The sequence below is a fragment of the Alligator sinensis genome, unplaced genomic scaffold (assembly GCF_000455745.1).
Source record: "Alligator sinensis unplaced genomic scaffold, ASM45574v1 scaffold546_1, whole genome shotgun sequence".
Lineage (NCBI taxonomy): Eukaryota > Metazoa > Chordata > Crocodylia > Alligatoridae > Alligator > Alligator sinensis.
Window position 1 is genome coordinate 1084108 of NW_005842061.1, and position 22284 is coordinate 1106391.

Here is a 22284-nt window from a genome sequence, read left to right on the forward strand (position 1 = left end):
TAAGAGAATGTCTCCTTCAAAGCAAGCCAACCCAGCTTGCATTCCAGGGTGATAATTAAGGGTTGGGGCAAACTGGTGAGTACTCTGGCCTTTTCTGGCTCAAGATCTGGTTTCCAGGACTCATCAGGAGGTCCTACCTAAAGGAAGTAGTATGTTCACAGGCAAAGCTCCTCTGTTGCACATAGTCCTCCCCTTCGGTTTTTTCATCCTGTTTCTTTCATCTTCTCTCCACCCACTGGGTATCACCCTCCATCTCTGCTTCCCACGCCCTCTCTCTCAAACAGCAAAGCTGACAGTGAATGTGCTAGATGTCAATGACAATACACCCCGATTTCGTCCTTTTGGGGCCACCTATTTTACTGAGAGGATCCTAGAAGGGGCCACACCAGGGACTACCTTGATTTCTGTGTCAGCAGTGGATCCAGACAAAGGTCCCAATGGACAGATCACCTATGAGCTGCTGAACCTTTCGCCAGAGGGGTATGCTCGGCTTGAAGATCCCTCAGCAGGTATGCAGGAGACTTGCAAGTCCCTCTTCTCATGCCTGTGTTCCTAACTCCCATCACTGAGATGGTGGTGAGAGGGGTGGATCCAGGGGCTGAAGTGAGGAACAGTTTGTTAGCAACCTATGCACAGCCTGAGTCAGAGAGGGCCAGAACCATAGCCACCCTTATGTTTAATGGCACCTTGGGTCGCACGCTGAAAGGTTTAGTCAGAATATTACATGCTTAGCCAGATCAAGTCATTGAGGGCATATCAGGGGTGGTCAAAGCAATCTCCTCATCATCCAGAATGAATAAGCAGAACACTTATACCACTCCCAAGTACCAGGCTTATGCTAAGCAGCTTAAACCAACATATTCAGTGGGTCTGTATCAGACTTGTTGAGGCTCGTCCCAGTGGATATATCTTTGATCCTCAGCCTTGGACTGTTTCAAGCAGTGGAACCCATTCAACAGGTTTTTTCTTCATTTCTTGTACATGAAGAACTCTGGGCGTGGTCTCTCTCTCATTTCTGGCAACCTAAGGGGCACTGTAGACAGGAGGTCACAGTCAATGATGTGTGTCCTGTGTTGTGAGAATCATCGGATTCAAGTGTTTCTCATTTGGAATTCTGCTATCTTCTAGGAAAGGTTGTTGCAAGCAGGACAGTGGACTATGAGGAAGTGCAGTGGCTGAACTTCACTGTCCGAGCCTCAGACAATGGTTCTCCTCGGAGGTCATCTGAGATTCCTGTATATCTCCAGATTGTGGATATCAATGACAATAATCCTATCTTCAGCCAGCCATCTTACCAGGTGAACTGAGTTTAGTGATAAGAATGGATGTATATTGTGAGAAGACTTCAGAGGAAGAGACAGGCCTATACTTGGCCCCTGTTGCAGAATTCATGTTAGCAGGGCATTGGTTCCTCTATTAGTCAGTATTCAAAGGGTTTCAAATAATTGTCTCATTGGTCAAACTGTTGTGTGGGGCATTATGTGCACAAGCTACAATCTTATGAGAGCTATATAGTGAGGAGAACAAAACGGTTCCATAAAATTAGGGGCAAAGCTTTTCACCTGACATTTCTTAAAGGGTCTTATCTTAAATGAAAATCTGGCCATGAATATTTTACCAAGATCTGGATTAAGTGAATGTTAACTGCTAAAAGGTAAGCAGAAAAATATTTAATACTGTGGTTATCTGTTTTGTCATCCTTAGTTTCCAGAGCTAATACTCTGATGAGTACATACACCATTTCATGTTAGGGCAGCTATTTCAGTTTGTTATCTTCAGCCCACAGGCAACTTGTAAGAGGGGCACGTGCCCCACCTGAGATTGGCTGACTCCATTGCCGGCTTCTGCAGGTGGTTGTTGCTTGCCACCCACCCCTCACCTGCCACCAATGCCGCAGCCAGCATCTGCAGGCTCTCCCTGCTCGCTGCTCGCCGCCCCTTCTCCCTTGCCGCCGCTGGTGTCTGTGGGGATTTGCCACTCACCACTTGCCACCACTGGCATCTGTGGGTGGTCCCTGCTCACCACCACCACCACCCCCCAATGCCACCACCGGCAACTGCAGGTGGTCCCCGCTTGGCGCTCCCTGCCACCATCATCTGTGGGCAGTCCCTGCTCATCATCCCACTCAATGCCAGCTTCTGCAGGTGGTCTCCACTCGCTGGTGATGCTGCCGCCTACAAATGGTGCCCCCCCCAGTCTCAGAAGGCACCAGTTGTTCATGCTTCAGCCTTAGGATGAATGAGTGCTGTACTGAATCTAATTTGGGAGGTTTTTCTCCATTCTGAAGGGTTCATTGTTTACAGGATTTTGAAGGGTTTGGGAAGGTTGGTTTAATTTGGCTTGGCTTGGCTTGGCTTGGCTTGGCTTGGGGGTATTTTGTTGCTATTGTTGTTGTTTATATGAAATCTTGAATGTTGAAGAATCTGTTGATTAAAGTATGGAGAGAGTCTAAGACCTCACTCCATACCTCAGACCAACAGTCCCCCATTTAAAATGAGCAGAGACCACTCCCTTCCAGTACTCATTTGTCTTCCAAATGTGGCTGTTCTGAATACCTTGTTGGTCTTACTGCTGACTCAGACTCTCACCTATTTTCTGGACTTTTCTCTCCTTTTCACACCTGCAGAAAGCTGTCTTTGAAGATGTCCCATTGGGCACAGTTATCCTTAGGGTTAAAGCCACTGATGCTGACTCTGGGCGCTTTGCCCTCATTGAGTACAGCCTGGGAGATGGAGAGGGCAAGTTTGGAATAAATCCCAACACGGTAAGAGACAAACTGAGGCTGGAGCAGCACTGCAAATACGTGAAGGTTGTAGGAACAAGAGTGACCAGCCTCTTGCCCACCTTAACATGGGAGTGGCCTGCTGCCAAAAGAATGCCCTGCAGGGTCCAAACCTGATGATGTTTCACATGAGAAATTTGGAGTGTAGAGGACCCATGAAATCTTCCTTTTCCCTTTTCAAGTCAAGCCTCAAGAAGGGGAGTCTCCCCTTCCTTACTATGATCCTCTTATTTCTGTTACACTAATTGTTTGATCTAAATGAGTGTTGCTCAAGGTTAGCAGTCACATTTGCTATGGAAATAGCCTGCAGAGAGCCAAAAAACTTCCTGAAAGTCTCTGGCTATTTCAGGGCGATATCTACATCCTGTCAACCCTTGATCGAGAAAAGAAGGATCACTATACACTGACTGCCGTAGCCAAGGACAACCCTGGGGACATTCCTAGTAACCGTCGAGAGAATTCTGTTCAGGTGACAAACCACAGTTCTGGGCTGGGCAATGGGCTGGGTGAAGGGGGAAGTTAAGACATAACTTCATACCCTGCTGTTTTTTACTTTATAGGTTTGCATGCCTTCTTGTGGCAGGAGACAGGCATTTGTATTCCTCAGAGTGTAAGAAGAGTTAGCAAGAGAATGATAAAGTCAATGAGAGAGACTATGTGAGGCCAAGAAAGAAGGGGCAAAAAAGAGCTCAAAAAGAGAGAGAGAAAATGAGAACAAGAAAATAAGAGAAATATCAGAGAAACCCAAGGGAGAAAGAAGTGTGAGTGAAGTAGTGTAAAAGAGGGAAAGCCCACAAGGAAGTTGTGGAAGTACAAGATGATATTCCCTGAGACCAAGTTAATTTGTATTTCATACCAGAAAGGGAGAATATGGCATTTGAAAAAAGTTACAATGTAGTTCCCAGGCAAACCCTATCAATTCAGCTATGATAAATGACTGTATCATATGCCCTCTATGACAGTGTCACTTTTCAAGTTACTGCAGCATGTATTTTGAAACTCCCCAGAAACTCCAGTATCTTCTGAGCATATGTGACCAAGAGAAAAAAGGCCTATAGAGTTTATATTTTGCTATATAGTGTGGTCAACTGTCCCTTTCTACTGGTATAAATCATGCTTACATGGGGCTTCTCTAGGTGGGATTTTCCATTTTGTTGTACTGACAGCACCTTATGTTGTTTTCTGGGTTCCTTGTTGTCAGCCTCATGCTTGCTGACTTATATCCCCATCACCTGCTTTGGCCCTTCATGATAGAAAAGAAGTGGGATTTGTTTGTAATGAATTGAAAAAAGATTCTTTTTGAGTTCAATGAGCGCAGGAAGACCCTTATTTCTCTTCAGTCCTCTAGCTCCCAGATACATTCCCCGATACACACCCTTAACTCCCCAGCCTGTCAACACATAAGCACTTCTTAATTCCTGATCTGTCTTAATCCAGTCATGGAAGGGAAGGGTGCAATTTTTGGAAGTCAGGCATTAGCAGCTCCATTATGGTAGTGGACCAAATTGTCTTACAGGGTCATTTCAGCCATACCATTTTCCAGCCCCCAAGGGGTCATCTACGCATTTAGTAATATGCCTAGTTTGCTTTTGTTCAAGGTGCTGATTACGGTTCTCGACATCAATGACTTCAGGCCACAGTTCTCTAAGAGTCAATTCAGCACCAGCGTGTATGAAAATGAGCCAGCGGGGACATCTGTGATCACAATGACAGCCATGGACCTTGATGAGGGTGACAATGGAGTGGTAACCTACAGCATCGAGGGGCCTGGAGTGGGTAGGCAGCCATGGTACCTAATCCAGACATTCGGGGAATGCTAGAGGCATGGGGAATATCTCTGCAGTGACTGGGAAAACATAGGAACACTGAGATGAAATCTGAGGACTCCATAAAGACCAAGTCACTTTTTTTCATTTCACATCATAATAGATTGTCCACATGAGCATACAGGCATGTGCACAAACACACATGCATACAGAGTAAATGCACATTTTTGATACTACACCATAGCACTTTCTGCTATCTTCACGGTCCTACATTGCAGACTTTTCCCCCTGCTGCTCAGTCTGTTTCTCTCTTGTTCACCACACCCAATGCTGCCACTTCCCAGGCTTCCTAGTTACATAAATATAAACTATGTCCTGGAGAAAGTCACTGCATTCTGCTCATGCACTCACACAAATAAAAGCCAGGAAAGCCTGGAGACAGAGGGGGAGGTGAGGCACTTGCTGAGGTGGATAGTGGCAGAGCACAAATTCCAAAGCATTCATTCACACAAAGAGTTGGTAGGCACGAGGCCAAAGCCAGCAAACATGGCTGAAAATGGAGTGAAAGTCCACTTCTCTCAAACCTGGGAGCTCACTCCAAATTCAGCCCAGCATCAAAGAGACTGAAAGCTTTCATTCTCTTGCCACAGTTAGACACAGCCTGGTGCAGCTTGAAAGAATTCCCCAGAGTTCTGGTATTCCACTGGCCCTTCCAAGCATATGGACTGGTAATACAGGACCTGGTCATTCCTGGCCCGAGAACTGAAAGGGATTCAAATTTAGTGTCTTGATATGATGGTGGGGATGCAGCCAATCGTTGCCAAGTAGTGAATTATTGTGTGCTCAACCAACTTTCAGAATCTGGCTGTGTCCTTCCCCTAACCTGGCTTCTGACTCATACCATAGAATAATTTATGAAAATCTATTTAATGCTTAGTGACCCGAGTGAGGGATGTGTCTGTTCTGTTCCCAGAGGCCTTCAAGATCGGTAAGGACTCTGGGCTCATCACAACCCGCAGACGCCTGCAGTCTTATGAGAGGTTCAACCTGACGGTGGTGGCCACAGACAAAGGCAAGCCCCCTCTCTGGGGGACCACCATGCTCCAAGTGGAAGTCATTGACATTAATGATAACCGGCCGGTGTTTGTCCGGCCACCCAATGGCACCATCCTGCATATTAAAGAGGTAAATCCTGGGCAGAATGCCACCTACTAACATGGTACAACTGCCCAGCTGTCTGGACTGATGAGACCAACACTTGTGTTGTTGAGCAGAGGATCTTGTACCAGAAAAAGGAATTAACTGTGGCACCTCTGGCTTGGACAGTGGGGCCACATCACAGGCCAGGTTTCCAAAAAGGAGTCCAGAAGTTACGCATGGCCTTGGTTTGACTGACGTTCTGATCAGGCATCTTACTCTCTGGTCTGGCTAGTATAGACACAGAATGGGCAACAAGAGGGGAAGGGGGTCCCCTCACTGTTCTCCAGAATAACCCCCACAGGCTAATCACCATGCAGCATGCATGGGTTATACAGATGTTCTCCACAGTTCTGGTTAGTCGGAGCCTGGCTGTGATTATGCCGGTGGTGTCTCTGGTAGGGATGTTAGAAAGTCATTGTTTTGCAAAGTAGGTAGAGGAATGAACAGGGAGCCAGGATGCCATTCCCTACTCAGGCTGTTAGACACTGCTCTGGGGTGGCCTCCTGCCAAAGCATCCATTTCTCATTACCTAGCCCCTCACCACACACTCCCAGTCAGGCATTCTCCTTCACCATAACCAGAGGGGCTGTCAGGAGTGAGATGTTTCCTCCTTCCACTCAAGAGGTTCCACTGTTTGGGACCAACACTTGCTTTTGGCCTAAATGAAGAGCACAGCCTTTTCCTAAGAATGGTTTCCTCCTTTCTCTAAATACCTTTTCTAGAAATAATGGGAAAGATATTGCATTAGCCCGATGGGACCTGTTCCCATCATAGGGCCTCGTAAAGGGGTTAAAGCAAAAAGACAAACAAATTAGGAGCATCATTAGCAATTGCTACTGTACAGTGGAAATGTGGACAAGTGTCACTGGTTAGATTTAAGCCAGTACTAGTTTCTGGATCATCTTTAACATTCTATTTCTACATTAGCTACAACTTTCTTGAACTGTTTGTGGATGCTACAAGGAACTTACAAGTCTCCCATGAAGAACTTCCCTACAGGAAGGGAAGAAGTGTGTGTGTACTTGTGTACATAATTTAGGTCCTCAGAGTTTGGGGGTTCAGTGATTTAGAACTTGGTGTTCCCCCTAGGCATGCACATAGCTCTATCCCCGAAATCCCTGCCCTGATGTTTTCTTTGTGGGTGACAGGAAATACCTCTGCGGTCCAATGTGTATGAAGTCTATGCCACAGACAAGGATGAGGGTCTCAATGGAGCTGTGCTGTACAATCTACTAAAAACAGGAGCAGGGAATAAAGACTGGGAGTATTTCACCATTGACCCCACCAGTGGACTCATCCAGACAGCAAAGAGGCTAGACCGAGAGACACAAGCCATCTATAATGTAAGTCTAAGAAAGAAAAGGAGACAGTGATGTGGGGTTCGTGCACGTGACTGTTTCTCTGGGACTGCAAGGGAGGTTGTCTGTCCCTGTCTCAGCTCTGGCATTGCAACATATCTTGGTTGAGAAGCCCAGGTCTAGAACCACAGGCCACGGTGATGTTGGCAGTGCTGTTGGTGGGGACAGGACTAGAATAGCTCAGGGAATTAGCAGATGAAGATCAAAACATCTTCATAGAGTGGAGTATACAAGCTCCACCTCATGTTTCATTTCACTGTGTTTCACTCTGTCCATCTCCTATATCCAAGTTTAAGGCTTTACACATCAGTAATAAAAATAAGTAGGAGGACACAGTAAATACTGTGAGTGTGAATGAGGAATTGTTTCTTCACTCCGTTAGTGCACCACTTCCAAGTCACCTCCCTGCTCCTCCTTAAATGTAGTCTGGATTAGGTTTGACATCGTCACTTTCCTTTAAGAATTGATCTGACCCAGAGACAATCAGCTACCTGTTGGAATATATATATTTCAGTGAGGGGAGGGAAGGGTTATATGGTGAGAGTACAGCCTGGGGCAGTTTAGGCCTGCAGCTCAACCCAGGTTGCTAGGCACAAACCACCCTCGTACCAAATGCACTAAGAGTGAGGAGTCAGCAGCCTGACTGCTGTGGGGGGGGGAACATGGTGGTTATGCATTGGCCAATGCTGTTTGGCTTGTTCCATGGCAAAAGGTCACCATTCTCCTTCACTTGATATTCCCTACCCAAAAGACATGACGTCTTTCCTTCTGTTAGCTTGTGGTAGTGCCCCATTTGTTTGTGTTTTGCAGACTGTTGACCCTTGCTTTTGAAAGGCAGCTGTGTGACCAAAACTGTTTCCATGTTTCTCCTGTAGCTTATCATTGTGGCTTGTGACCAGGGCCAGCCACCGTATGAGACCATGCAGCCTCTCCAGGTGATGCTGGATGACATTGATGACAATGAACCCCTCTTCATGAGACCACCTGTAAGCAGAGCCATCCTTCCCACTTTCATGGGGCAGAGGTAGGGGCAGAGAGATGGAATATTAGATCCTAGGGTATACTGGAGTTCATGAGACAGCAGGCAGCTAATGTGAGGTGAGAACTACCCACAGAAACAAATTTTCATCTGGCCTACCCTGAGTCGTCCTCACTGCACTCTGGGAATTACATTGGTCCATGATGTTTACTCTAATGAGGGTTTTATGTGTGCATGTCTAATGTTCACACATTAAAGCAGAAAGGAAGTAAACGTCTCCTATCCATGAGATTGTTCTGTCTCAGCATTTATTGGTATTACACTGTACCTTTTTCTGTAACATCCCTTCTCTTCTCTCTTGGTCCCTTTTGCAGAAAGGTCACCCCCAGTACCAAGCACTCTCTGTTCCTGAACACTCCCATCCTGGAACCATTGTAGGGAATGTCACTGGTGCTATAGATGCAGATGAGGGCTCCAATGCTATTGTCTACTATTTCATAGCAGGTAGGGTGGCTTCCCTCCCCCTAGGTCTCTTCAGGGAGAGGAGGTTACATTCCTACTTTATTTTTGGTTTAAGTTAGTTTTGACGCAATACATGCTGATATTACAAGGCTGAGCGGTTCCGAGTGTCATGTTTTGTGAGCTGTTTGGGGTGGGAATGTATCATACTGAGAATGTATCATGAAAGAAATGTAAATGTATAGAGCCAGGTGCCTTCTTTATATAATGTGTTCCTGGAGTTTCTGTAATAGACCCTAGGGCTGTGCAAAATTTTGCCCGGCATTTCATTTTGAAGCTGTTTTGATGAGTTTCGAGCTCAAAACAGCGAAATCGAAATGAAACCAAAGCCTTCAAAACAGCTTCAAATTGAAACAAGGGAACTCAAAACATTTTGAAAGTTTCTAAATGTTTCAAGTTTCAAAGCCAGGCTTACTGGCTGCAGTGCCGGTCCCAGCCAGCAACATCCGCCTCCTGTCATCTGGCAGGCAGATCGGGGGCTCGCCCACACCTCATTGGATAAGCTTGGTTAGAGTACAGCAATGACACACCAGGGACTCTCCAGCCCAAATGCCTAGGTACCCATTTAGAACTGGGTTGGCTGGTGGTGACATTTGGCAAAGAAGGGGTATCCAGATACCCCTCCTGGGGAGGGGTATCTGGATAGGAAAAGACTGGGAGAGGGCCTGCACTGGTTTTCTGTGCCTGCCTGTATTCTTCTTCCGTATATGAGCCCAGAAGTCCAAATCTAGGTGAGACGCTTTAGGGCAAAGATAGGACTCACTTGGATACAATTCAACCTTTCCAGCTGGCAACAGGGAGAACAATTTCCAGCTAAGCCGGGAAGGGAAGCTGCAAGTGATGAAAGACTTGGATCGAGAGAAGGAGCCCTACCACTCTATCATTGTCAAAGCTTCCAGCAACAGAAACTGGACACCACCCAGAGGCCACAGGGCAGGCCAGTTCCAGGCCTGGGACCTCCGCACAGACCTCACACTTCAGGAAGTCCGGATCTTTTTGGAGGATATTAATGATCAAGCGCCACGATTCACTAAGTCGGAATACACTGCAGGTATGGGGTAATGTTACGAAAATGTGTACTGCTACTTGGATCACTTCTTTTCTGGGGTGAAACCATAAAATAACAGGTAGGATGTGCAAACTCAGATCCTGAGTATCCTAGGATAGCAAGGGCCCCAGGACCCCTGGAAGGGAAAACTGTACAAGAGGAAAAAACCAAATTTCTCCAGAAAGAAAGTGGAGGATACTTGAAACAACCTGCCAAATCATCTCTGCCTCTATAAGCTGCCACACTTCCTGGCCAGTTACAATCTACTACTATAGAAGAAACACAAGATCAGTAAGGAGACTTCTGGTTCAGGGGTTATTATGGGAAGTAAGGGGTGTTATCCCCTCTTTGGAGGAACAGAAGTTGACAGTTGCAAGAAAAGCACCTCCTTACAATATGTGTGTACTCTCAGATGATGATTATAAGCTCAGCTCGTTGCCCGCATCATAAACATCCTTTTTCTTTCTTAAAGGGGTTGCAACAGATGCCAAGGTGGGCTCAGAGTTGATCAAAGTCCTAGCAGTGGACGCTGATGTGGGCAACAATAGCCTGGTTATGTACAACATCCTGGGCATCCATTATATCAAGCAGCACACCAATGACTCAGTGGAGGTGGCCAGTGTGTTCAGCATTGGTGAGTAGCTGTAGGGCCCACAAGCAGGGAAGTTCTCACATCTCAGTGGTTTCAGACAGCACAGGCATCTGAAGTTTCTCACTCATCCATGGCACAGTGCCCAAAACTGTAGGTAACCCAGCTCTTAGGGAAACTTATAGGTGTGCCTTAGGTTTTCAACCAGATATTCGTACTCTGTGGCGCCACAGCAGTTGCCCCATAGCAATCAACTGATGAGGCTGCACTGATTCTTAGGAAGGTGCACTATATTAATGGAGAACACCTGCTCCTTTACTCTTTCTTTTGAAATTGCTTCAATAGACCTTGGCTGGGGATTGAGCTCAAGTGTAAGTGTTGCTTGAGTGAGGATGGGAAAGCCCCAAGTCAGGGATAACATGCTCTCCAGTTGGGGATCAGATTGTCTCATTCCCAGCTTGGCCCTGCCACAACCCTGCCCTGGATAGCACAATTTGATGTATTTATTACTATGCTTGGGCTAATTCATGACTTGTCATGGTCTCTTCCCAAAGGTACTTTTGATGGGATCCTGCGGACCTTTGACCTCTTTACAGCCTACAACCCTGGCTACTTTGTAGTGGATATCATGGCTTCAGACCTAGCAGGCCACAATGACACAGCTATAATTGGAATTTACATCTTGCGAGATGACCAACGAGTGAAAATCATCATCAATGAGATCCCTGACAAAGTGCGGCAGTTTGAGGAGGAGTTCATCAGTCTGCTTTCCAACATCACAGGGGCTATTGTCAACACAGATGATGTGCAGGTAACAGTACCATCTGGCCCGTGCCAAGTACTACACCCTGATGCACTAGTGCACCACTCACACTCTCTGTGAAACTAAGCATGGGGTAGGAAAGCACCATGCTAGAAAGGGTTGTGTTCACAACTAAACCATACTCTTGGAGATGTCCACTGGAGTTGCCCTGTTGGAAATCCAAGGGTGAGAAGAATGGGTGCTTCCTCCTTAATAGCTGAAGAGACCCCATGTTTTATATGTAACTACTCTCCAGACAGTAGAGCATGTGCCCCTTTTCTAACCCTCATAAGCTTTAATGGCCACAGTGAAGTACCCAGTCTTCTGCATCATACTTGATTGTCAGCCTGGCTCTCCATAGATAAGCTAGCACAGTTGAAGAGAGCCAGCAGGGAGGACATGTGATCCTTGTGATCATCCATTGCATTGGTGGATATACTGCAGGAGTGTGTAAACAGGAACATCCCCTTGTCATGGTCCTGGAAACCAGAAATTGCTTATGGGAGAGGTAAGGCTTCCCTCACATTATTCTGCAGGTGTCTTACACTCGTGCTACTAGCAGAACTCCTTAGCACTTGTATAAACCTGAGTCTTCAACATGCATTTCAGAGAAAAACTAATTTGGCTGTATGGTAAGTAAATAACATTTTACACAGACACAGGAGGATGTGACTAAGTCAAGGTCTAAAAGCAAGTCAGTGACAGAGCTGGGAGTAGGAGTCAGGAGCTTCTGATGTCCTCTCTGTTCAAATCACTATGTCCTTGCAAGCATGGGCAGCAATGCATCCTAGGACAAAAATATGTTTCTTCATGTAGAAGGAGGAATAAAGGCACAACAGACTAGTGCAAACAAGTGAGAGGAGCCAAATGTTTCCAAGAGAAAGTAATCTCTGTTTGCCGGCTAATGGTATAGACCTCCTTTAAATTGGGGTCTCAGCCCCATAGCTTAAGACTTGAGAATCTCTGCCAGGAAAACACAAATCCCTAGCACATACCTGGAGTGGCTGCCCAAGAATGAGGCATGTAGTCAATGCATGTGTTGTGGACAATCTGCTCCCTTTTTTTTTTAGTTCCATGTTGACAAAAAAGGCCGTGTGAACTTTGCCCAGACCGAATTACTGATCCATGTAGTGAACAGGGAAACCAACAGGATCCTGGATGTGGAGCGGTAAGCCATCGTGTCTATATGCATTTAAGAGGGAGGGAAGACAAAGCAGGAAGAGGGTCATTCGTGCATCAAGAATCAGTAAGGTGCACTTATACCTAAGGGTACTTCATAATGAGTGCAGTGTTGTCAGCAACACTAGGTCTAGTGCATTATTCTGTATAGGCTTGTGCTCACTCTTACAGCATTTTAACAGGCGTCTTGGACACCTGATCTGATCATGACTGGTCAATATAAAAAAAAGGTCAGGTTGTGTTCAGCATCATGTCAAACTTAGGCATGCTGTCCCAATCTCTAGGTCTGCAAGGATAATGAAGTAGATATTAGTAGAAGTACATTGCCCTAAAGCCCATGATGGCTGCCTTATCTCCATCAACAAAGACTTCTGTCAGCAAAGGTCAAGATGCACTTTCTGGAAAACATTAGCTTGTCCCAGAATCTGGTTATGAGGGTGCACAGTTGGGTCACTGCTGGTGACCACAGTTAAAGAAAAACCAATTATGGCACCAATCAAGCTGCCCAAAGTGTGAGCTTCACCTTATAAATTCCATTATATTATGTGGTATTGGGGGAATCTGTGCATTGTGTCAAACTGTTAAAAATTCATTTTCAGTCTTCAGTAAAAGAAAATGTCCCCTATCCAAAACATTTCCTCTCTTCTTTCTAGAGTGATTCAAATGATTGATGAGAATAAGGAGCAGCTGAGGAATCTCTTTAGAAATTATAACGTGCTGGATGTACAGCCTGCTATCACTGCCCGGGCCCCAGATGACCTTTCAGCATTGCAGGTAAAGGAGAGTGTCTTCTTTGAACTCCTATCTACACATACTAGCAGCCCTTTCACTTCCCAGCAGATGGGTAGGCATAGTTACTCTGCCCACTCACATAGGTGATACCAAAAGAAAGTGCTTTTCTGTAGGGTAAAGTTACACATTACATTTAGATCTTACTAAATCTGTGGAATGTTAAATGGTGCTAAAGTTAAACTGTTATGAGGAGGTGTACGTTAAGGGTTAATACCATTTCTTACCTGCACAGCTCTGACTTGCCACTAGAGGGCTGGTGAGCAGGGGCATAGCTAGCAGCCAGGACCTACCTGTGCTCTATCCCTGCTCTGGGTCAGGGTGGCAGGATGACTGGAAGCAGTGCATCCTCGGATGCTGGAGGACTGCAGTTGCTCTTTTTATTTCTGTGGAGCAGATTGAAGTTACCTTAACATGAGCTAGGTAGCATGGCCCAGAGTTAACCCTCACCTGAAGGTATAACTTTGAGATGCTCAGAGAGCACTTGGCACAAGTTAACAAGCTCTAACTTGTGGACTGGCACATTTTCAGTGCTCTTAGTATGGTTTAAATGGAACATATAACTTCACCTATGATTGCCTCAATACTGCCTCCTTGAAAGAGGAATGTGGTATTTCCTGGTTCTGACATCACTTCAAAAGAATGATTTTCCTGGGAATCTTTTGTTGCCCAACAGAGTGAGATGAGTTGATTTAGACAGACATGTTAGTACCCAGGTTGCTCTATTGCAAGCACTAGCAGATGGTCCACCATTCCTTTCTACAGCATGACTCTTCTCCCTCACCCAATGGCTGCCTAAAACTTGGAAACCCTTTCTCTTGTATTAATATAATGGGACACTTGTTTGCTCTAAGTAAGCAGCCCAGCTGCATGTTTGAAGTCACTCATATGTACTAAAAATCATTTGTTTGTTTTTTCCTAGATGGCGATAATTATCTTAGCTGTCCTCCTCTTCTTGGCTGCCATGCTCTTCATCCTCATGAACTGGTACTACAGAACAGTGTAAGTGACCCCAAGGCCCTGGGATTGCAGGACAACTCTATAATATGACTAAATATAAATGCTTGGCCACCATAAGGAAAAATAAGTCAAAACAGTAAGTTGATACAACAGCACATGATTAGTTATTCTTGCAGTCTGGGTATCTTGGACCAGTGGTTAATCTAACATCCTGGTAAACTGGATCTTGGATTGCATGAAACTAAGGGCAGAAGTTTCCTAAAGTTTACATGTTATAGAACATTACCCTGTGAACCTAGAAACAAAATCTCTTACCCTCTCCTGATATCAGGAACCTGTCTGCAGTGACTAGAAGCATACATCTTTTCCAGATGAGACAGCCCAGTCAAAGAAAGAAGCCACTACCTGAGCTAATATGTTGCTTCTAAAAATGCCCCCAAAACACAGGCTTTTCTTGCTTTCTAAGCACTATGATTATATATAGGGAAAGGATTTCAAACACTGTTCCATTGTATATGCTTGTTCCTTGGTTTTACACATCTCTCCTTTAAGGCTTTCTTCCTACTTTCAATTTATTGTTAAGACTTTTTTTTCTGTTTCTTTGTAGGCACAAAAGAAAATTAAAAGCTATTGTGGCTGGCTCTACAGGTGAGAGATTGTGGGGTTCTTTGTTGGCATTATCTTGGAAAAATGCAAACTAATACATGTGCTGGGGGAATAGTGTAAAACACACAAACACAGATTTGATATGAGGGAAGAATTCAGGAATCTGTAATATCAAAAGAGACATCAGGGTGATAATGAGAGAGGAGTTTCTGCAATAGAATTACTGTGGTTTCTTTCAGATTGCAGGGGGCTGGTCTATTCTTCACATTTCTTGCTCCAGGCAGAGTAGATATGTGCTGAGAGTCATTCTGGTGTTGATATTGTTTGTTATTCAGCCAGTATAAACATCATGGTTAGGGACCTGCAGGTAAGGCCATATGAGGAGAGACTGAGGAACCTGAATCTCTTCAGCCTCCACAAGAGAAGGCTGAGAGGTGATCTTGTGGCCACCTACGAATTCATCGGAGGGGCAGCAAAGGATAGGAGATGCTCTGTTTACTAGGGCACCCCTTGGAGTAACTAGAAATAACAGCCACAAACTGACAGAGCAGATTCAGGTTAAACATCAGAAAGAACTTATTTATGGTAAGGTTTGCCAGAATCTGGAATGGGCTTCCAAGGGAGGTGGTGCTCTACCCTACCTTGGGGATCTTCAAGAGGAGACTCGACAAGCACCTGGCTGGGTTCATCTGACCCCAGTGCTCTTTCCTGCCTGGGGTAGGGGGTCAGACTCAATGATCTGCTGAGGTCCCTTCCGACCCTAATATCTATCCATCTATTAAATTTGGCTGATCCATTTCTCAAATAAAACCACATTTTTTCACTCTTTGATGAAATCACCAAAAATTATAACCTATACTGTGTCCAGTTCTGGGCACCACACTTAAACAAGGACATGGACAAGCTTGAGAGAGTCCAAAGAAGAGCCACCCATATGATCAAAGCCTTATGCAGCAAACCATACGAGGAAAGGCTGAGAAATCTGGGGCTCTTCAGCCTGAAGAAAGAAGGATAAAAGGGGACCTGGTTACACTAGGGGAGTACATCAATGGCTTGGTGAGCAACTGTTCACCAGGGCACCTGAGGGGAAGACTAGGACTAATGGCCACAAACTCCTAGAAGACTGATTCAGGGTCAACATTAGGAAAAACTTCTTCACACTCAGGGTGTCCAGACTATGGAATAAACTCCCTCCAGAGGTGGTACAATCACCTATCCTGGAAATCTTCAAGATGAGACCAGACAGTCACCTTGCTGGTGTCACCTGACCCTCAGTTGTCTTTCCTGCTTGGTACCTGTGGCTGGACCTGATGATCTTCCGAGGTCCCTTCTGGGCTTACAGTCTATGAATTTGTCAGTCTGTAACCTTCAACCACTGCCTTTTTCAGGAAACCGAGGCTTCATGGACATCATGGATATGCCAAACACAAATAAATATTCCTTTGATGGGTGAGTCCTTAGCACATTTGGGTGGGAGGGAGGTCTCTCCAACTTTACTCTAGAAGACTGAGTGAGAGGATTCCCTGTTAGTCTGTAGGCAGAACACGTCTTAGGACCCTCATTGGTTTCTGCTAATATTTCCAGTACAAAGCATCTCAGCAATCACTTTCCTCTGAAAGCTGGGATTCCACAGATTGCTAGGATCAAGAAACACCCTAAAATCATCTAGATGAGAATCTCTTCTGAGCAATGTATGACATGCTTTTTAGTAATCCATCCCCATCAGCACCAGTACACTCCTAACTTGTGAAACATGGTGCTGGAAAGGCACAGACACAGAAGTTTGAATTTCTGTGGTAGTAAATAGAGTAAATAAGTGATTTTTGCCTGCAGTTATCAATTGGCCTGGTGGTGTAATTGCTTGATCAAGGTGCGTAGATTAGTTCATGCAGAAATGCCCCTTAATGTAACCACAACTTGAGGTCAAAGGAGGGTGAAGCAAAGTCATGTTCCAGTTGTGGGGGAAGGAGGGAAGATGGCATTGCCTGTTCTGGGATTATTGACAGGAAGAGAGGGGTATGGCAAGATTTCAAGAAATTACCATTTCTAGAGAACAGAGGTGGGCAGGCCTTGTCCTACTGCCCACTCATTAACCCAACCCCTTGTCCCTCTTTATAGAGCTAACCCTGTGTGGTTAGATCCTTTCTGCAGGAACATGGAGCTGGCAGCACAAGCAGAGCATGAAGATGACTTGCCTGAAAACCTAAGTGAAATCACAGACCTATGGAACAGCCCAGCCAGGACTCATGTGAGGAAACGTCTTGTTCTTGCCTCAGGGGATGGAGAGAGAACTTAGCCTGAATTTTCAAGGACCTGGTTGTTTTCTTAGGATTACCTGTGCGGATCACTGGTAATCCCATTCCAGTCAATAAGGTTACACCTGGTAACCTTGTGAATCACAAGGTTATTCACTACACCATTGTGAATAAGGGGGGAATTGTGCCCCTGTGAATCACTGCAGGAACCGTACAACTAAGTTAAGAGTCTAGTCAAGCTTCTCACACATGGTCCCATGAGTGTATCATTCCCCTGCTCCCACTGGCCTAAGCCCTGATCACTGCCTTAGTGTACTGATTTATTTTACTGCCTTAGTTTACTGATCATTGATCCTTAGTTTAGCACTGCTAGACGGCCTAGACCAGGGGTGGGCAAAATGACCAATCCGGCTGGCAGCTAGACTCCATTTCCCAGCAGCCCCTGCCCACATGGCTTGTGCCAGTTTCCATGGAGACCCCAGCTGCACCTGTGTGGGAAAGCTCATACTGGGGTTGCCATGGAGACCAGCCTCAGCCATGCAGGCAGTGAGCAGCACAGGAGGCTGCCCCGGAGCTGCTGGGAAGGTAGGATGGGGGCAGCTTGCCCTGGAGCCCAGGCAAAGCCACAATCTGAAGCCTGCATGCTACGGGAAGAGATGCACAAGCAGGGGATGGTGGCTGTACCCTGGCTCCTTGCAGCAGTGGCACCCTGGTCTGGAGCCAGGGCAGAGCTGTGGTCCCCTGCTTGTGTGCCCCTGTCTGGAGGGTGCAGGCTACAGATCACAGCTCTGCCCTGGCTCTAGAGCAAGCTGCCCCCATCCCAAGTTCCCAGCAGCTCCGGAGCAGCCCCCTGCACTGCTTTCCCACATGTGCTGCTGGCGCAGCTGAGGCTGGTCTCCATGGCAACCCCAGCCTGAGTTTTCCCACCAGATGCAGCTGGAGTCTCCATGGAGACCGGTACAAGCCATGCGGGCAGGGGCAGCTGGGAAATGGAGTCCTGACTGACCAGATCGGTGCCGCAGGCTGGACTTTGCCCGTCCCTGGCCTAGACTGTTACAATCATTCCGAATATGGCAATAGTTTTGTGATATGCACTTAAAATCTTTTATTCTTCTGCTTAACACCTCAAAAATTCTTTCTGCTGGTGTTAGATTTGCTCAGCAATCATGTATTGTACATTGCATTGCTACTGATACTGGACTTACTGCACTTGCAAGGGGTTACGCCTTAGTGAAATCAGGAATGATGTACATAGGTTTTGCTTGCAGGCTGCAAGAGGGCATAGTGAATTGGAAAGAGAACACCAACAGGAGAGCTGACCCCAAGGATGGGGCTGGTTCTGCCTAAATTCTGCAGATGTTGTTTTCAGAAGCTTCCTTTCATCATAGGGGACGTTTGGAAGAGAGCCCTCTGCTGCCAAGCCCGAAGATGACCGTTACCTGCGAGCAGCCATTCAGGAATATGACAACATTGCCAAACTAGGTCAGATCATGAGGGAAGGACCCATCAAGGTGAGTGGGGCTAGCTTCCTCTGCCTCCTTTATCAAGGAGCCCCCATCAGTCATTATCCTTCTCCATGAAGACAGCAGAAAAGAAAACAAGAGGTTACCTCAGGGCTTCATATTCCAGATTAGCCTGTGCTACCTCTTTTTTAAGACCAAAACCTAGGACTGTCCAGTGCAGTCCTTACATACGTGTCAACTGGGGATTCCCAGGGAATACAGCTCTGAAATTGACCTTGGTAGACCTAGCAACACCCTGAAGCAGAAAAGCCATTTATGGCCTCCACCTGTTGAAAAAATGCAAAGGCTGTGTGGCAGGTGCCATATTTAATGCTCATTTCCACCAGATTGAAGCAGCATTTTCATTTTTTTAAGTACCACTGGGTGTCTCGACATGTGTGCTTTATTGCGCAGTAGCTTATTTTACTGCACAATAAAGTGCCACATAAAAAAATGTGCAATTACGCTAATGCACAGTAATGGAGACTACTGTGTATTAAGCATCACTTAAAAATGTGTGCTTTTGGTACTGTGCATTAGGGCAGCCTAATGCACGTTTATTTAGTATCTCACATTGGAGGGTACTTTTACACTTACTCCAGGAGTGGGGAAGAGGGTGCGATTTAATTAGAGCAGCTCTTGGAACTACTCTAATTAAAGCGCCAATGCTTCTCCTGTATCAGCATTCCTGAGCTTAAAAATGGTGGTGGGAACACTTAAACTAAAGTTCATTCGGCATGTCCCTGCTCCCATTTTTATGCACAGGGACACTGATACATGAGATGCAGGAGCCTGCTGGAGCACAGCAATGGTCATGCTGCATCAGACTCAATTAATCGAGTCTGCTCCAACACACTGGAATTCCAGCACATCAGAGCAGCCTTTGTCCTTGTGTATAGGCACCTGGAGGTACTAAATTTAATGTGTATTAGGAAAAGTGCATTGATGCATGTGTAGACACGCCCACTGTGAATAGTTTTGTTTGAGGGAAGGTTTATTTTGGGAAATCCCTGACTGCTTCCTTCTGGATGGGGTTGGTTTTTCACCCATGCTGTCTTAAGAAGGGAGTTTCAGAGTTTGGGGATGAGGGAAAGGATCCCATGCATAATGTCCCGTGTTGCCCCTTCCATCCAGGGCTCTCTCTTGAAGGTGGTCTTAGAAGATTACATGCGGTTGAAAAAGCTGTTTGCCGAGCGGATGGTGCATAAAGCCACCACCGCCAGTCAGGGGGACCAGTCCTCGGTCACCGAGGTAGAAAGTGTGTGTGCATGGACTTAAAAAAAAAGGCTTGCTGTGCCCTCTGGGATGAAGTGTCTTTTTCTATGCTTTTGACCTACTCTAAACTCTGTTGGGTGCCTATCAGTACCCCTCTTTATTTGCCCTATCAAGTTGTGTTTGCTTATAACTGCCACCTCAATCAGACAGGTGCCAGAGGCCTCCCCGCTCCTCTCACCTAAGGACAGAGATACAAAAGACTCTACTGAACTGGCCCAGGGTGCTGTTCCAGCAATAGCCGCTTTCCTGATTGTCTCAGCTCCATGGTGCTGAGATGTAATGATGCTTGAACACTGCAAGGCTGTTGGAACATCCCTCACCAAAGAACATCTCCCAGTATGAGTCTGGCAACAAGGCAACTGTTTCCTGCAAAACTGTCTACACTGACACTCCTTTCACTCCCCAGTTATTATGAAAGCTCCCAACCACCTGTCTGTTCCCCTTTTACCCAGCTTGCTGTTTGCTCTTTGGAACAAGCCTTGAAAATGCACTGCCCTGATCAGGCTAGTTGGTTGAGTGGACTTTCTGTTTCTGCGGCACTCTGCTCTCCTGCAGTGGCACCTGCTCCTTTAGCATCTTGCTGGGTGGCCCTCCTCCTCTTTCCCCTCATGTATTGGAGTCTCTCATGTCTGTAATCTTTGGTTCTCTCTCTCTAGGCAGCTTCATCCCCTCCCTTCAGCTCCTTCCACCATCATGGTGAAGCACTCCCAAATCTATGTCTTATCGTGCCTAGTCCCACATACCCTTGTGGTTTTCCCACTATAGTCTCAAACTCAGGCTCTCTCCAAAGTGTGGTGCCTCATTTTCCTCCATTTGCATCTCTATTGTACTTCCCATCAATCATCACTGTGCATCTCATCAATCAGACTCACCATCTCTGCCATTCAGCTCCTCTTCCCTGCAGTCCAAACTTTTTCTCACCTAAGTTGTTTGTTCTGTAGGATACTGTCAAATATCCAACCTTCCTCCTCAATGCCCATGGCTAAGCCTGACCAGCAGCACTTGGTGCCCCTCCCTCCCCTCCATCAATACACTAACCAGATTTTCAAAATACAAAGCGAGACACAGCTGGAGTACTATAGGCAGGGCTTTAGTGAAGGAAGTTAGTGGAGAAGTAGCAGAGTGAGAGGCCCCTTTCCCATCACCACCCCCTCTCAGTATGGAAATCCAGGGCACATTACAGAAAAGAGTAGGAAATGGGAGATAACCCTTTCAGCCTCTGCCCTCTGTGCTGTTTGCTCCCAGTGTCAGCTACACTCCCAAGACCCCAGCTCCACTCTGATTTTTACTTTCCTAATTCTCTTCCTCCTACCTTGACATCCTTATTCACACACACAGCCCTGTTCACTAATGCTCAGTCATACTGGCAAACCCAGCCCCTCCCAGTTATGGTTCCTTCATTCAGGTCCCTCCCAACTTCCTTCCATCCACCCTCCCTCAAGGCCTGCCCCAGAAACCACTCCCCTGCCCAACCACCTTACAAAACAGTCAACGTATGATATCAAAAGGCATCTATTTCAATGCATTCTTGAGGTCTGTGAGCACCTCCAGTTGGAATCTCCCACCTAAACTCATCCTGTGCTTCACAAGACTTTAAATGGCCAGCCCTCCAAGCTCACTATGGCTCCAAAAGCCATGTAAAGGCATTACTGTGATACAAGAACCAAAATAGTTTTTAAGTCGTTTCTTTAGTAATCTGCTTGAGGATGGCATTCCCACTATCTGTTTGTACTGTCTAATACCACAGGACCCTACGTCTACCATTACAATACAAAATATATAAGAGTGAGTAAAGATTACAGGTTTGATCAAGGCCCAACTCCGTTTTTTGGTGATGACAGGAGAGCCTCCCACGTTTTAGTTCCCCACCCAAAGCAGAGGAGATTTGAACCTTTGTCTCCCACTTCTCATGAAAATGTTTTCATTTCTGTGGCATGGGCTAGGTGTTGCCTGAGTACCTATCAGCCTTTCTTTTGTAGATGTCCCACTAGCCAGCCCAGAGGGAAAGATATGTGGGGCCAGGAGGAAGTGAACTAAGCAGAGGGTGTCTGACTCAAAAGGCTGTGCACAGTCCTGGAAGGGAGCAAGTCCTGGGTTTAGTCCCAGCATGATAATTGCCATGACCTTTATCCAAGAGCTATTAAATGCAAATTTTAGCCATGTCATTAGGGGCAGGAGAAGTTATTTCTAATGCTATACCTGTCATCCTGAGCCACGCAACCTGTGCCTTCTTTTCTTCCTGGCTGCACATGTCGTCTCCTCTTGGCTGCCCAGTGGCACCTGTATAAGGTGCTTTTAGAATTTCCTAATCTACAGCCTGGTGATTAATCACTTTGCTAGGAAGCAGAATATGTAGGTCCAGATCTCCACAGGTGCCTACACTCTGGATCTTCTGTTTGCTGGACTAAAAGGTTGGAGGGCTCCCCTCTTTCTCCTCAGTTATTTTTTAAGTTACACAGCTTCCCCAAGGGAGTGTGGGGGCCAAAAATCCACAGAAGTGGCCCTGGATGATACAGACACAGCTAATTTAGAAAATGCTCCTCAGCTGTCCAAAGGCAGAGATGGCATTGGGTCTTTGTCCTTAATGACCACCCAGGAGCTGTCTCAGACTCTGCTTTAGTATGATGACATAACAAAGCAACTGGTGCTGTGGAGCTGCCTGGAAGGATGGCTAG

At 46.1% G+C, this 22284-nt stretch overlaps 1 protein-coding gene across 1 annotated transcript in view; it reads left to right on the top strand.

Annotated features, from left to right (window-relative positions):
* The window catches only part of CDH23 (cadherin related 23), a 569738-nt gene that overhangs the window by 546147 nt on the left and 1307 nt on the right, over positions 1-22284 (top strand). Inside the window, exons 49-68 of the mRNA XM_025203550.1 lie at positions 285-509; positions 1129-1298; positions 2627-2764; positions 3132-3251; positions 4381-4558; positions 5522-5733; positions 6897-7091; positions 7982-8092; positions 8460-8589; positions 9392-9655; positions 10125-10286; positions 10796-11052; positions 12114-12211; positions 12876-12996; positions 13934-14013; positions 14579-14619; positions 15966-16026; positions 16696-16825; positions 18221-18343; positions 19469-19585. Coding sequence (XP_025059335.1) covers positions 285-509; positions 1129-1298; positions 2627-2764; positions 3132-3251; positions 4381-4558; positions 5522-5733; positions 6897-7091; positions 7982-8092; positions 8460-8589; positions 9392-9655; positions 10125-10286; positions 10796-11052; positions 12114-12211; positions 12876-12996; positions 13934-14013; positions 14579-14619; positions 15966-16026; positions 16696-16825; positions 18221-18343; positions 19469-19585 — 2933 coding nt within the window. The remainder of the gene's footprint in view (positions 1-284; positions 510-1128; positions 1299-2626; positions 2765-3131; positions 3252-4380; positions 4559-5521; positions 5734-6896; positions 7092-7981; positions 8093-8459; positions 8590-9391; positions 9656-10124; positions 10287-10795; positions 11053-12113; positions 12212-12875; positions 12997-13933; positions 14014-14578; positions 14620-15965; positions 16027-16695; positions 16826-18220; positions 18344-19468; positions 19586-22284) is intronic.